This window comes from Austrofundulus limnaeus, unplaced genomic scaffold, assembly GCF_001266775.1.
Source record: "Austrofundulus limnaeus strain Quisiro unplaced genomic scaffold, Austrofundulus_limnaeus-1.0 Scaffold252, whole genome shotgun sequence".
Classification (NCBI taxonomy): Eukaryota; Metazoa; Chordata; class Actinopteri; order Cyprinodontiformes; family Rivulidae; genus Austrofundulus; species Austrofundulus limnaeus.
The window spans coordinates 698,351-712,752 of record NW_013952654.1 but is presented as its reverse complement, the minus strand read 5'-3'; the positions used below and the strand labels follow the sequence as shown (position 1 = coordinate 712,752).

Sequence of the window (14,402 nt, the reverse complement as noted above, 5' to 3'; positions counted from 1 at the left end):
CCCCTGAATAGACCTTACCAGGGAGGCTTAAGAGTGTGACCCCCCTGTAATTGGAGCACACCCTCCGGTCCCCCTTTTTAAACAGGGGGACCACCACCACAGACTGCCAATCCAGGGGGGCTGCTCTCGATGTCCATGCGATATTGCAGAGTCTCGTAAGCCAACACAACCCTACAACATCCAGAGCCTTGAGGAACTCCGGGCRGATCTCTGAGCTTTTTACTACTTAATTCAGCAAACTCCTTCAGCAGGTTTTCCCTAATTATTTTTTTCAGCTTCATTCAGCTTTTTTACTCTATTTTCAACTGTTTTAGCTCATTTCCAACAAATTGCAACTTTTTTCCTTTTCTTGATTTGCTTATAATTTGAATTTTTTACACTTCTTTTACCATCTGTCTGCTAATTCCCACTTACTTCTGCTACATTTAGCTTATTTTAGCTACCGTTTTAAGAAATTTTTTACACTACTTTCATCTGTTTAATGCTAAATTAAGTTCTTTCACTGTCTACTGAATTAGATTTAAAGATATTGAGGTAACTCAGTGGGGTAGTAGCAAAAGCAACTCCAACCACTTGCTGAAAGTTAATTAACACATCAAGATGGCTAACAGCTAACGCAATCTGTTTGAGCTCTAATTCTGTCACCGTGCAGTGTAGGAATGTCCAACTTTACAGCTGAACAAGTTGTGGGTCAACAATGATTCTTAGTAACTTCAGGGTCAGGGGTCAAAGGTCGAGGTCAAAGGTCAGCCTTTAATTTGGATAGCTCTAATTAGATAACTGATCAACTTAGAACGGTCAAACTTCACAGCCAGACACAATGTGGATCAAAGATTGTCCATATTTTTTTTCAAAGTCAAGGGGTCAAATTTCAAGGTCAAAGGTCACCACTGTCTTTAAGTAGGTTTAATTTCATAACTGTTTAACACAAACATCAAACTTGACACGTCTTGTTGGAAAGGTCAAGGTGAAAAGTTTGAAATTGTTCTGATTATTTTACTTTCTTTAAACTAAATTTCAGCTTTATTCTGTTTTTTTTTTTGTTTTACTTTTTTTGCTTATTGCACCTTTTTCTGATTTCAATGTTTTTCTTATTTTTAAGCCACTTTTTTCGCAAATATTTACTATTTTCTGTGAATTTTAGCTACTTTTCCGCTCTGTTCAGCTTTTTTGACACAGTTGCCAATTTCTGATTTTTCCTTTTTTGATTTCCTACTTTCAGCAAAAGTCAGATGTCCAAATTCAAATGAAAAACACCTTTCAATTTTGTTTTCTTCATGTCTCGAATTTCTTGATCAATTTTGATGTCGTTTCATGGAAATTCTTGTATATTCCCACTTTTAATTTCTTTAACAAATGTTAGCTCTTCAAATTAAACTAGCATTAATAATATAACATTTATTTCAGCTTGTGTTTAGCTTCTTCTTCTGCATTTTTGCAGAAAATTAAATTTAGTTTTGTTTTTGTGCTTCCTGTTTTCCTCTCCAGCATCACGTTAAAGGACGTCAAAGCTCTTCTTCCTCAGATCAACTACAGAGTCCCCAACACGCGCTTTCTAAAAGACAAGCTGCAGGTTAGATACTTTCTGTTTTTCTCCCTTTCTGCATCGAATCGGGTCAGACTAACTTGTGTTTCTGCAGGAGGTGGAGGCGAGGAGCGAGCTGTCGTACCCCAACTTCTCCCAGCTCTACAGGACGCTGATGTTCGACTCTCAGAGGAGCGTGAGTCTGATTGGACGCTAACATTCAGCTGCTGCAAAAATTGGCTAAAACACGCAGCTAATTTAATTTTTGCACTCAGTCTCCTTCGGTGCATTTGAAGTTTTTCCACAAGACAGTTTCCACCTGTGCTCACTTTGTCCTCATCTGTTTATGCGTCACCTGCCACCCCACCCCCTTCCTTCTCACCTGTCCGTCACCTGGCTCCTCCCACTTTCCTTCCTCAGATTATCGAGCAGCTGGAGCTCTCCTTTCCTCTGCGGTGAGTCCTTGCTCCCTCTGTCCTCACGTCCCTCACTGTTCCTYTTCCTCCTCCTCGGTGCACATGACGCATGTTCTGCATGTTACGAAGCGTTATTAGCATGAATATTTTCCCTCCTCTGACAGTTTTTTTTTAATCTTTTCAGAAACGTTGACCGACCGGAGCTTTGTCAAATCACCTTCTACGACTTCCAGAAGTTCCTGCAGATGGACCAGAAGGTATGAAAATAATAATAATAATAATAATAGTAACGTCGCAAATTTGAAACCTGCGCTCAGTTTTTCTTCGTCTCAGGAGTCCTGGGCGTCAGATCCGAGTCGGGTCCGAGAGTTTCTGATGGGCTACATGAAGGGGGGTCCGCAGCTTGAGCCGATGCTGCAGCTGGATGAGGTACCGATGAGGAGCTGAAACCACGCTGGAAGATGTTCTCCACCTCACAGCCGTTGTTTCCTCCTGTTGTTCCAGTTCCTCACCTTCCTGTTCTCCAAAGAGAACTCGTTGTCCGACCCTCGGCTGTCGCCCGTGGTTCCTGACGACATGAAGCGTCCGATGTCCCAGTACTGGATCTCCTCCTCGCACAACACGTGAGTCTTTGGTCACGGATTGAGTAGGAGTTCCTTTGAGCTGTAACCCAGAACTTCCTGTCCTCTCCAGCTACCTGACAGGTGACCAGTTTTCCAGCGAGTCGTCTCTGGAGGCCTACGCTCGATGTCTCAGGATGGGCTGCCGCTGCATCGAACGTAAGAAAACCAGATTCGCGGACGCTCTTGTCAATCCGTGTTTGGTTTTTTCTTTTCAAAACCAAGTCGCAAAAAGAAAATGAGGTCCGTTTACCATTCAATCAAAAATTTGTGTACATCTTAATCGTGTATCCATCCAGCTGTAGAGTGAATTTTTATCGAACTTTTTAAAATTCACAAAAAATWAAATAAATAAAAATTCGAATCTAGACTGTTTCCATCTAGTTTCCCTCTCGACTGTTTGATGCGAATAAATGAGGCTACGCAACGTGTGATTACGTCAGACGAGGCTACACAACGTGTGATTACGTCAGACGAGGCTACGCAACGCGTGATTACGTCAGACGAGGCTACGCAACGCGTGATTACGTCAGACGAGGCTACGCAAGGCGTGATTACGTCAGACATCGGCAACAAGCTATGCGATAGTAAACAGGAAGTGAAACTTGCTAACTAGTAGAGGCTAATCATCTCGGGACAATGGAACGATTTTTTGTGAATGCCTTGCTATTGGGCAAGTTGTAATTTTTCTATCTATTCAGCTAGTACAGGCTATGTTTAACGCTGCCAGGAGACGTAGGGAAATAAACGCATGTTTTCGCGCTTTTATGATAACATCCGGGACGAGGCAGGAAAGTGGAAACAGCTGAACGTCACGTGAGGTAAATATGCGCTACGTCAGAATTTATTCGACAAACGTGTTTCCATCTCCCGTTTTGCGCATTCACCACTTTGTGAATAAACCAAAAACCACCTCAAGCGAGCGTGAAAACTTTTTAGCGAATTGAGGATTTTTTTTCCCGAATTTTGCTGTTTCCATCCGACTGTTTTTTTTTTTTTTTTTTTGCATTTTTAATGCGACACTTCTAAATGCGCATCAAAAAGCCTTGATGGAAACACGGTTACTTACAATGGCCTCGCTGGAAACACACTTGTTTTAAGTGAGATGGTCTCTGGAAACTGTCAAATTAAGGACAAAAAAAGGAACATATCCAATTTTGAAGGGCTTTTATTTTGAAATGTCATAACAATTGTTAGATTGGTTACTTGTCTTTGGAAACAAACATTTTTTGTTTTAATTTTATTGGGACCTTACAAAAAATGAATTGACATTTCCCAAATAATAAACAAAGAAATTACCAAAAAATAATGACAAAATAAAAAAGTATTACGGCTTCTAATTCACAGGCGGACATTAAAATAATTTTACAGCAAAAAGCAGCAAGAATGACATAACCAGAGGCAAAACATTTAAAACATATTGAAGTTTCTTTTTTAAATTATTTAATTTATTAGCACAAAATGTTTTCTGCTCTCTGGATTTGGGGGCGGGATTAGAAGTTTTTGTGGCGACAGCTGAGTAGGTTCCATCACGTCTTCTATGGCACAAAGAGCCAAAATTAGGACTATTGCAAAACCAGTAGTTGCTACATCCTTGTAGCAGGAGGCTATATTTATTCCTAAACCAGTTATTAATCTGATTAATGATAGGCCGGCACCAGTAATCGAGCAGCTGACCCTGGTAACTGAGAGGCCGGAGCTGGCAAATGAGAAGGAGACTATTCATTTGCGTTAGCATCAGAGAGGCTAGCGACTACCATGGATAGGCTGGCGTTAGCACTGGAGAGGCTAGCAACCATAGATATGAAAAGGAATTATGAAATATTGAATTATGGGAATTATCTGTATATGACATTATAAATTTTAATTCAATATAGAGAAGCCTAATTTAATACCCTGTCAAAACTGTTTAAAGCCCCACCTTGATAGTTCTGGCTTTTCTTATTTTTTTAGCTACAGAGTAAAAAACCACCGTCGTCAACCAATAGACAAGGGCAAACACAGCTGCTAATTCAGGGGCTAACTAAAGTCTGCTATACAGTAATATTTTTTATGTTTAATATTTATGATTAACATCATATTGAACAATAAATTCTGTCTAAGGAACACCTGTCAGCTTATCCATGCTAGTCACTAGCCTCTCCAATGCTAATGTCACCTTATCCATGCGAGTCACTAGCCTCTCCAATGCTAATGCCACCTTATCCATGCTAGTCGTTAGCCTCTCCAATGCTAACGCCAGCTTATCCATGCTAATGGACAGCAGGGGGAGTTGGCAAACCAGTGGTTCACTAACCTAGGCATGCTAGTCACAAGCCTTTCTGATRCTAACACCAGCTTATCCATGCTAATGTCTAGCCTCTCTCATGCTAACACAAATGAATAGTCTCCTTCTCATTTGCCAGCACCAGCCTCTCAGTTAGCGGTGCCGGCCTATCATTTATCAGATCAATAGCTGACTTAGGAATAGATTTAGCCTCCTGCTACAAGGAKGTAGCAACCGCTGGTTGTGCAATAGTCTTAATTTTGGCCCTCATACTGTACCATAACCAAGTGAACGAACGGTAATCAGACCTTTGCGTTTGATGTTTATGTTTGATTCTGTGTCTTTGGACCTCAGTGGACTGCTGGGACGGACCCGACGATCTGCCAATCATCTACCACGGACACACGTTAACCTCCAAGATCAAATTCCTGGACGTGCTGCACACCATCAAAGAACACGCCTTCGTCACGTCCGAGTATGTCCGATCCAGACTCGAGTTCTCCCGGTTGGATTATTTTCACTGACAAACTGGACCTTCTCCCTCGCTACCCCTCAGGTATCCCATCATCCTGTCAATCGAGGACCACTGCAGTGTGGTCCAACAGCGGAACATGGCCACTCACTTTAAGAAGGTGTTTGGAGATCTGCTGCTCACCAAGCCGGTGGACAACGGCGCAGACGAGCTTCCTTCGCCCCACCAGCTCCGCAGGAAGATCCTCATCAAGGTGAAACCTTCGAACGAGCCGATCGCTTCAGTTTCGGCTGACGGTTAGAGCCRCGGCTCAGAGCGTCTTCTGTTTTTTCCATTGTTCTCGCCGCAGCACAAGAAGCTGGTGGAAGGAACCGTGTGTGAGGAGGTGACGTCCCCCAGCTACTCCGAGAACGACATCAGCAACTCGCTGAAGAACGGCATCCTTTACCTGGAGGACCCCATCGACCACGTGAGAGATCAGCACTCTTCATTTTATTGATGTCCAGTGGATTACTGGAGTGTTTTAAGGAGCTAAAATGTAAAACAGTGAACGAAAACTAAGGCTGAAATCTGACTGGCTCCGAGCTCATGGAGGACTGTGTCTTAATGCTGATTGGTTAAAGGAAAGAATAAAATAATGAAAAAGCTATTACTGAGTGTTGTATATACAGTGGTAAATACACAATCTTCCAGACAATTGGTATATCAATCTACCTGGAGGTCAGGGGCAGAGCCAGAGGGGTGGCACCTGATTGGCCACCCCAGGTGCCACCCCCAAAAAATTAACAATGGGGATTTTGTATTTGCATTTTGATTTAGTTAAAGATTGTTCTCTGATTCTACTGTATTATTTTTTGTATTAATTTAATGTGTGTGTTGAAAAATGTCAGAAATATAGCCCTTTGTAAACTAGCATTAGCATTAGTGGTTATCTTAATTTAGTGGTTAGCATTATATCAACATGATCATTCTTAACTACTCCACAACAAATTTAATCTCAAGTCTTAAAAACGCTGAATTTTAGCCTTTTAAAGTTAGCTGTGGTGGCAATCTTGAATTTTTCATTAGCATTTAGCTTGTTTTCGGSCACTTCCACACTAACCCTCAGCTTTGTATGTCTGAATAGCTGTTGTATCTAGTGTTCAGCGTGTTTCATAATTTCAGCCCAGTATTTCCAAAAACAGCTGAAGTAAAGCAATTTGGAWTTAGCTGTGGCGGCCATCTTGAATTATTAAATCAGATTTTATTTGTATGTGTCCCCCCCTGAAAAAAAAAGCACTTGGGCCACCAATTGCAAAAAGTCTAGCTCCGCCCCTGCAGGGGGTGGAGTCAAATATACATCAAGTGAATCCTTAAATAAAACACAATARATTTTAAAACTTATATTTCTTAATTTTTTGTTTATTTTTTGTTTGTTACGCCTTCAAACTAAATGTTTCAGAATTTTATTTATTATTTTTTACAGACGTGGACGCCGCATTATTTCGTCTTGACCAGCAAAAAGATTTATTACTCCGAGGAGACGTCTCGCTACCAGACAAGCGACGAAGAGGAGGACGATGAAGGGAAAGCGGTAAAGGATTACGACGACGACGACGACTTGGTGATTTTATTTTGACGATCCGTAACTCCGCTCTCCGGTCCGACAGGAGTGCAACAACAACGAGCAGCACTGCGCCGAGCACTGGTTCCACGGGAAGCTGGGCGGCGGGCGGGACGGGCGGCAGGTGGCGGAGAAGCTCCTGCAGGAGTACTGCGAGGGCGGCGGGAAGGACGGCACCTTCCTGGTGCGGGAGAGTGAGACGTTTGTCGGAGACTACACCCTCTCCTTCTGGTCCGTGGGTTCTGGCGCTAAAACACTTTTGTTCCCAGATTTAAAATAAACAAATAAATAAATCAGCTCCTACGCCTCCCTGCAGGCGTTCAGGTCGGGTTCAGCACTGCAGGATCCACTCCCGTCAGGAGTCTGGCTCCACCCGTTTCTACCTGACGGACAACCTGATGTTCGACAGCCTCTACCGCCTGATCTGCCACTACAGAGAGACGCCGCTGCGCTGCAACGAGTTCAAGATGAAGCTGGGAAACCCGGTGCCGCAGCCCAACGCTCACGAGAGCAGAGAGTGAGATCCTCAGACCTGAAAAATCGCTCTGGTTCTGGAAATATTGTGTTTTTAAAAAAATGTGTAGTTATTCGAAGGGACCGAGGGGAAAAATACTACTTTTCTGTTCCAATCTTACTATTTCTGAAACTATTAAAGCTGTTTGATACTTCTCATAAAACCTCCAAAATGTTAGCTTTAAATTAGCAAAACATCAGCTAAAAAACAGGTGCTTCAAACCTTAAATATCAGCTAAAAACAGGTGCTTCAAACCTTAAATATCAGCTAAAAAAAGGTGCTTTAAACCTTAAACATCAGTTAAAAAACAGGTGCTTCAAACCTTAAATATCAGCTAAAAACAGGTGCTTCAAACCTTAAATATCAGCTAAAAAACCTTAAACATCAGCTAAAAATAGGTGCTTCAAACCTTAAACATTAAGTAGAAAACAGGTGAGCTAACTGTTAAACATCAGCTAAAAACAGGTGCTTCAAACCTTAAACATTAAGTAGAAAACAGGTGAGCTAACTGTTAAACTTCAGCTAGAAAACAGGTGTTTAAATTGAAACCAAGATTATTTAGATAAAGTTACAAAAACACGTTATTTTGAGCACAAACATCAATAAAACAGGTAAGCTAACTGTTAAACATTAAGCAGAAAACAGGTGAGCTGCTTTTATCTTGAGTTTGAAATATTGATGACATTAAAGCTGATTCTCAAGTCTCCTGTTGTCCAGGTGGTACCACTCCAATCTGACCCGTGTTCAGGCYGAACACATGCTGATGCGCGTTCCCAGAGACGGAGCTTTCTTGGTGCGGAAACGCAGCGAACACAACTCCTACGCCATCTCCTTCAGGTGCAACCAGAGTTTGTTCTCCGTCGGCGACTGACAGACTGACGGATGTTGGTGTTTTTAACTTCTTGTTTTTCGTGTCACCCCGCAGGGCGGAGGGTAAGATCAAACACTGCCGCATCCAGCAGGAGGATCGCCTCTTCATGCTGGGAAGCTCGGCGGAGTTTGAGAGTCTGGTGGATCTGGTGAGCTACTACGAGAAGCATCCTCTGTACCGCAAGATGAAGCTCCGATACCCAATCAACGAAGACACTCTGGACCGGATGGGCACCACGGTGGGTTAGAAACCGATGCTTCAGGCTTCCTGTGTTTTCTATCAGAGTTTACCAGCTTCGTCTTCCTCAGGAGCTGGACTACGGAGCGCTGTACGAGGTCCGAACTCCTCATTTCTACGTGGAGGCCAACAAGATGCCCACAGCGCGGGTGAGCTGGAGCTGGATCTTATGTTTGTTTATGGTTTAATAAGTGAGGGATTGGTGAAAAATAATATGATTTACCAGATTAGAGTAGTTTAAATACTTAGTATTGATTGTGTACCTCCTGAGACCCCACGTCCTCATACGAGGACGTTGCATTTATGACCATCTGTGCCATGATAACTTTTTTCAACTTTGACCCATTGGCTTCGTTATAGACACTACCAACACCATTTAGTGGTCACATGACAACATTACACTCACTTCAGTGAAAACAAGATGACGAGGATCCCAGGAAAAAATATACAAATCCATGATTTGCTCTTTTTACAAATGTAATGCATAGAGATTTAAAAAATTAAGAGACTGACACCAAGATTGTCAATATTAGTGATGGAATAATTGAAACTACGCTCAATCGAAAAATTGCTCAACTTTTTTCCGATGGTTTAATGTTGAAAACCCAGAAAACTTGTGACGATTCTGCAATAACAAAAAATAAATAATAAAAACCGTAACTTCTTTATTTCTTGAGATAATTGGTTGTAATTTTCAGGATAAGTAGGAAATGGCATGCCCTTAACATTGGCTGTTTTTATTTATCATTAATTAATTGAGGATCAAAGAGAAAATGGTTTTGTTTTGGTCATAACGTTGACAGGTTTGGGGACTTAAAAAATCCTGTTTGCCCGATCAAATGAAACTCAGCCACTATTTAGATAAAATGTTATATTTTGGTGTACTCTACTTTTTATTGAGTGTTATAATAAGCTTCAACATGTTTGGAAGCTTGTTGAAATGGAGTCAGTTTCACCGCAGATAAACTGCAGAATTAATTTGATCAAAAACATGGTGAAACATTAACTTCTACGCTACAACATAATAAAAAACTGGAATGAAACAGCCCTGCAGACCGATGAAACTCATTCATTGGAAGTGAGTCTGAAAACACTGCCATCACTGTAAAACATTTATCTGCTCATGTTGGCTGAGAGGCGGGGTTTGTTACATAATAAGCTTCTACAGCAGCTCTCGTCAGAAAAATGGTCAAATGGTCATATTTAGCTTCATAAGGCTTAGAAATTTGACAATTTTTTTGCAATTTTAGCAAAGTAAAATGTTGGTAAAGATGAAGTCCTCGTTTGAGGACATTGGGACTACATTTTGTTATTGATTGTGCCGTGTGGTTGGATAAACCTGGGAATGTTTAGAAGAGTTCACAAATATAAATAGTTCTTACAAATGGTTCATTTGTTCAACCAATTAATTATACCAAGTAGAGATGTCCCTATTCTATATCAATATCGGTCTGATATTAGCCAAAATATGAATATCATATTATATCAGCCTGCCTCTAAGATCACTGATGTAAGCACTCTGATACAAGCAGTTCATCCAGTGGTCCACTCAGGATTTCTATCCAGCAGAGCTTGGATCCAGCGTAAAAAACTAAAGTGTCCTTGAATACCTTGAGTATATTTTGTTTTTATTGGATTTATTGAGGTAATTTTTCAGAGTTTTCTGTTCCATTATTGTTTTATTGTATTTATTTGTACAATATTCTTATGTTAAAATAAAAAAGAAAATGCAACCCTTTGGTTGATAATAAATGAGACCAGTCTTTCTCATACCTATTATTAGCTGCTTTTCCATTGACCATGAAAATGCGCAAAATAGAATTTCGTAAATAAATTTGCTCAATGGAAACACATCAATTTCGAAAAAAACTTACGATTTTCAACAAAATGATTTTGCACTAGAATGAAGTGGTTTTTCGGCCGTATCAAAATTGGTGTATTTCGCAAAACTGCAATGGAAACAATTGTTTTGCATCACGGGAGTCACGTGATCAACAACCGGCTGTTTCTACTGGTGAAAAAGACAACAAAGAAGAAAACAGGAAGTAGAAGTAGTAGTAAAATCAACAAAATTGTAAAAGAAAGTAGTAAACTCACTGACTACAATTTCCCAAAAATGCTGCAAGTATTAGAGGCTTGTTGCTTGAAAGCCTCGATAAGAAGCCGACGTCTCCTCTGATGGCTGACGATAAGCGCTAGTGTCGTGGTAGCAATAYGTGTTTACATCTGTTGCCGCCATGTTTGTAATGAATTATCGTGAGAACAAGCGTATTCACGCGTGACATTAATAGCATTTCTTACTTAATGGAAACACCACAATTGCGCAACTGTTTTTTCGGCATTAACAGAATATCGACAAAGTTTTGCGCACATTTGCTATGGAAATGCAGCTACTGTTGACTTTTTAAGATTCCAAACTTCAAAAACAGTAATAAAAGCATGCGTGATTCGTTTTGATTTCGTATCGGGTCGATATCGGTATCGGCCAGTACTCAAGGCAGCAATATCGGCATCATATCAGAAGTGAAAAAGTTGCATCGGGACACCCCGAATACCAAGGGTGTTCTGGTTAAATGCTCTGAGATTTCTTGCCATCATATCTCGTTATCGGTTCTTCAAATTGACGAGCAATCTGAAAGTTGTCATTGATGACGATGATGATACTTTTCACTGATCTTCCTCAGAACAACAGTTGGCTGCTGTTTCCCCAAAATAACCAGGAAAAGGATTCCTCAGAAAGGCTATGATGATGTTTTTCCAAGTCTTGCATAGTAGTGACATTTTGAGACCCAGTGTCCTCATATAAGGACATAGGTTTTTGTTTTGTTTTGCGAAAACTACTTCCTGTATTGTGACAGAGTTTAGTTATTATACTTATTAGGTCCTACTAATCCCATCGGTTGGAGAAGGGAAAAAAATTCACGTATTTATATACGTAATTTACGTATATAAATTACGTATATTTGACTTGATTTTCTTTTTTTTTTTTTTTTTTTTTACCTGCGGGGTTTCTCAGTGTACGGTCAAAGCTCTGTATGACTACAGAGCTCAGCGAGAGGACGAGCTCTGTTTCCCCAAACAGGCGCTCACCGTCAACGTGGACAAACAGGAAGGCGGCTGGTGAGTGCCAACACCTCGGTTCTGCGAGAARCCCCTCCCCCCACACGTTAACACGTTTGTGTTCAGGTGGCGAGGCGACTACGGAGGAAAGAAGCAGCTGTGGTTTCCCGCCAACTATGTAGAGGAGGCGCCCAGCTCCCCCTCCAGAGAGCTGGACGAGGCGGTGAGTCGGGATGTCTGGTGCTTTTGTTTTTTCATAAAACCGTAAATTTTTTTTAAAAAAAACAGCTCCTTTTTTTGTTTATTTTAGTCGACAGAAAACAGTCCTCTGGGCACTTTCCTCAAGGGCTTCATCGACGTACCCTCCTGCCACGTTGGTGAAGAAACAACTTAAATCTGAATTTAAAATCAAACCTTAGAAAATGACGTCCTTGTGAATTGACTCCTCCTGCGTTCCAGTGGTGTATAAAGACGGGAAGAACTCGCGGCCTTTCGTCTTCGCCGTCCACTCCCAGGCCCTCTCGTCCCACCCGGTCCAGACTCTGGACGTGGCGGCCGACAGCTTGGAGGACCTGACGGGCTGGGTCGGCAGAATCAGGGAGGCCGCGCAGAACGCCGACGCTCGGGTCAGTAAATAACGAGCTCAGCTTCACCGTCAGGACACGTGAAGATGAAAGATTATAAAAAAAAATCTTCAGGGGCCAGTTCTGGATTTAAATGATCCAGGTTTTTGAATCCATGACCAAATCTGGATAATGAGCGCTCTAAATTAAACTATATCACACCGAAGGCTGGAAAAACCAGTAGAACCGCCAGCATCAGGTCCCTTAAAGCAGTGGGGTCCTGAAACATCAAGGTGGGGTCTTGAAAATATTTTCTAAAATAATTTCACTAAAAAATTGACAACAAGGATTTTTTAAATTGTTTTTGTTGTTACAAAGTAATAAGAGTACTGTACTTAAAATGGACAAAAATAGCCTAATAAATAATGTTACTATGCTCTTGTTTATACTATATATTACAACAAATATATTTTGTGGGTCAAAAACTGAAAAATTTGGGAACCACGGACTTAAAATATATTTATTAAAAAAAATAATACAAACAACATATTTGCATTGTCTCTTAACCTGCCATGACACGTGTTTAYATATTTTAAATTTAAAACCTAATTTTAAAATGAAAAAGTCGACCTTGAAATACTGTATAAAAAAATAAAATTAACCAAACAAAAAAAAAAGTTTGAAACTTTGCTTTCAGGATAATGACTTTTGTGTTCCTGCAGATCCTGTAAATATTAAAGTGCCTGTGACATCAGATTTTTGTAATAAAAATGAATGTATTTTTGGAAGGATGACCTTGATAACATATTGTAAAAAAGATTTCATGCCCCTCAGATGAACAGTTGTTGAAATATTTGCATGTGAAGAAACAGGAAGTGATGTCAAAGGGGAATGTCTGCATGTGAACAGAGCGTTGCTAACATGGCTAACAACACCGATTGTAGAGAAGAATCTGAGGCTTCTTTAGATTATTTTCAAATAATATAATTCAAATAAACAAAAACCAGAGTTTTCTTTCTCAAAGAGTTCCCCTTTGATGTCACTTCCTGTTTCACTTTAGCTGAGCCAAGGTCATTAGAAAATGTGCCAGTTATGTAACATAATGGGTAAAATCATGTGTACTGGGCCAAGTTTCTTAAATATAAATATATTTTCTTTGACTTTTTGTATTTCGTGGACATGCATGTCACAGGCACTTTACGTTTCCAATTAAAGTTAAGCTTCTTTTGTTTTGTTTTTAATTTTGACAGTTATTGAGGAGAATATTTAGATTCTACCTTACAGATATGTAATGTRAAGTAGTCTATAATTTCAACACGACTGAATTAGGTGATTTAATCTTATTTCAGAATCCATTCTTGGTTTTAAACAAAGCATTTTCAAGATTTTATCCATTCCATTCTCCAAAATAACATCAGATTACCTTTGAACAACTGGCCTTGGTTATTTGAAGAGAGAAAAATCATTAAAAAAATTATAATTACCGGATGAAATTAAATACAGTTTTTGCTTAAAATATCCATCCTTAGTTTTAAAAAAAAGTAACATATTGGTCACTCAGACTGTTGAGTTAAATGTTGAAAGTCACTCTTGAACGTTTCCTGCTCAGAAAAGCTGCTCAAAATAAATCTTGACTGCGTTCTGTTGCAGGTAAGACGCTGACTGCTCATGGGTACTCATGCTAACCCCAAAAACTTAAAAACGTAACTCATGTTTAGTTTTTCTAAACGAATAAAATGTGAAAAAGAAGAAGATGCTGATGATCGTTTTCCACTGCGACAGATGCAGGAGGAGAAACAGATGGAGAGGAGGAAGAAGATCGCCGTGGAGTTATCTGACCTGGTGGTCTACTGCCGGCCCGTCCCCTTCAACGAGGACAGTAAGGATCGAGCTTTACGAAGACGTTTACCTGTCGGTGCTTTTATTTATTTTTATAAGTTTGTTTATTTTGTACGTTTGCTTATTGTTTCGCAGAGATCGGGACGGAGCGAGCCTGTTTTCGGGACATGTCCTCCTTCCCCGAGACGAAGGCAGAGAAGTTTGCGACACGCGCTCGGGGGAAGCGCTTCCTGCAGTACAACCGCCGGCAGCTGTCCAGAGTGTACCCCCGAGGACAGAGGCTGGACTCGTCCAACTACGACCCGCTGCCCATGTGGCTCTGCGGCTCGCAGCTGGTGGCGCTCAACTTCCAAACTCCAGGTGCTTTTTTATATTTTAACTGATAAAGAGGCTGCAGGATGTGGAGAGCGCTTTCA

General features: G+C 40.7%; 1 protein-coding gene across 1 annotated transcript in view; it reads left to right on the top strand.

The window, feature by feature from the left end:
• Window positions 1-14,402, top strand: part of LOC106526007 (1-phosphatidylinositol 4,5-bisphosphate phosphodiesterase gamma-1) — a 42,317-nt gene that overhangs the window by 22,179 nt on the left and 5,736 nt on the right. Inside the window, exons 5-26 of the mRNA XM_014020430.1 lie at window positions 1,489-1,573; window positions 1,641-1,721; window positions 1,946-1,980; window positions 2,126-2,198; window positions 2,275-2,370; window positions 2,446-2,564; window positions 2,635-2,720; window positions 5,182-5,302; window positions 5,384-5,552; window positions 5,649-5,768; window positions 6,765-6,872; window positions 6,949-7,133; window positions 7,219-7,419; window positions 8,134-8,253; window positions 8,342-8,525; window positions 8,596-8,673; window positions 11,541-11,644; window positions 11,711-11,807; window positions 11,895-11,961; window positions 12,044-12,210; window positions 13,930-14,026; window positions 14,122-14,346. Of these exons, the coding sequence (XP_013875884.1) occupies window positions 1,489-1,573; window positions 1,641-1,721; window positions 1,946-1,980; window positions 2,126-2,198; window positions 2,275-2,370; window positions 2,446-2,564; window positions 2,635-2,720; window positions 5,182-5,302; window positions 5,384-5,552; window positions 5,649-5,768; window positions 6,765-6,872; window positions 6,949-7,133; window positions 7,219-7,419; window positions 8,134-8,253; window positions 8,342-8,525; window positions 8,596-8,673; window positions 11,541-11,644; window positions 11,711-11,807; window positions 11,895-11,961; window positions 12,044-12,210; window positions 13,930-14,026; window positions 14,122-14,346 (2,618 nt within the window). The remainder of the gene's footprint in view (window positions 1-1,488; window positions 1,574-1,640; window positions 1,722-1,945; window positions 1,981-2,125; window positions 2,199-2,274; window positions 2,371-2,445; window positions 2,565-2,634; window positions 2,721-5,181; window positions 5,303-5,383; window positions 5,553-5,648; window positions 5,769-6,764; window positions 6,873-6,948; window positions 7,134-7,218; window positions 7,420-8,133; window positions 8,254-8,341; window positions 8,526-8,595; window positions 8,674-11,540; window positions 11,645-11,710; window positions 11,808-11,894; window positions 11,962-12,043; window positions 12,211-13,929; window positions 14,027-14,121; window positions 14,347-14,402) is intronic.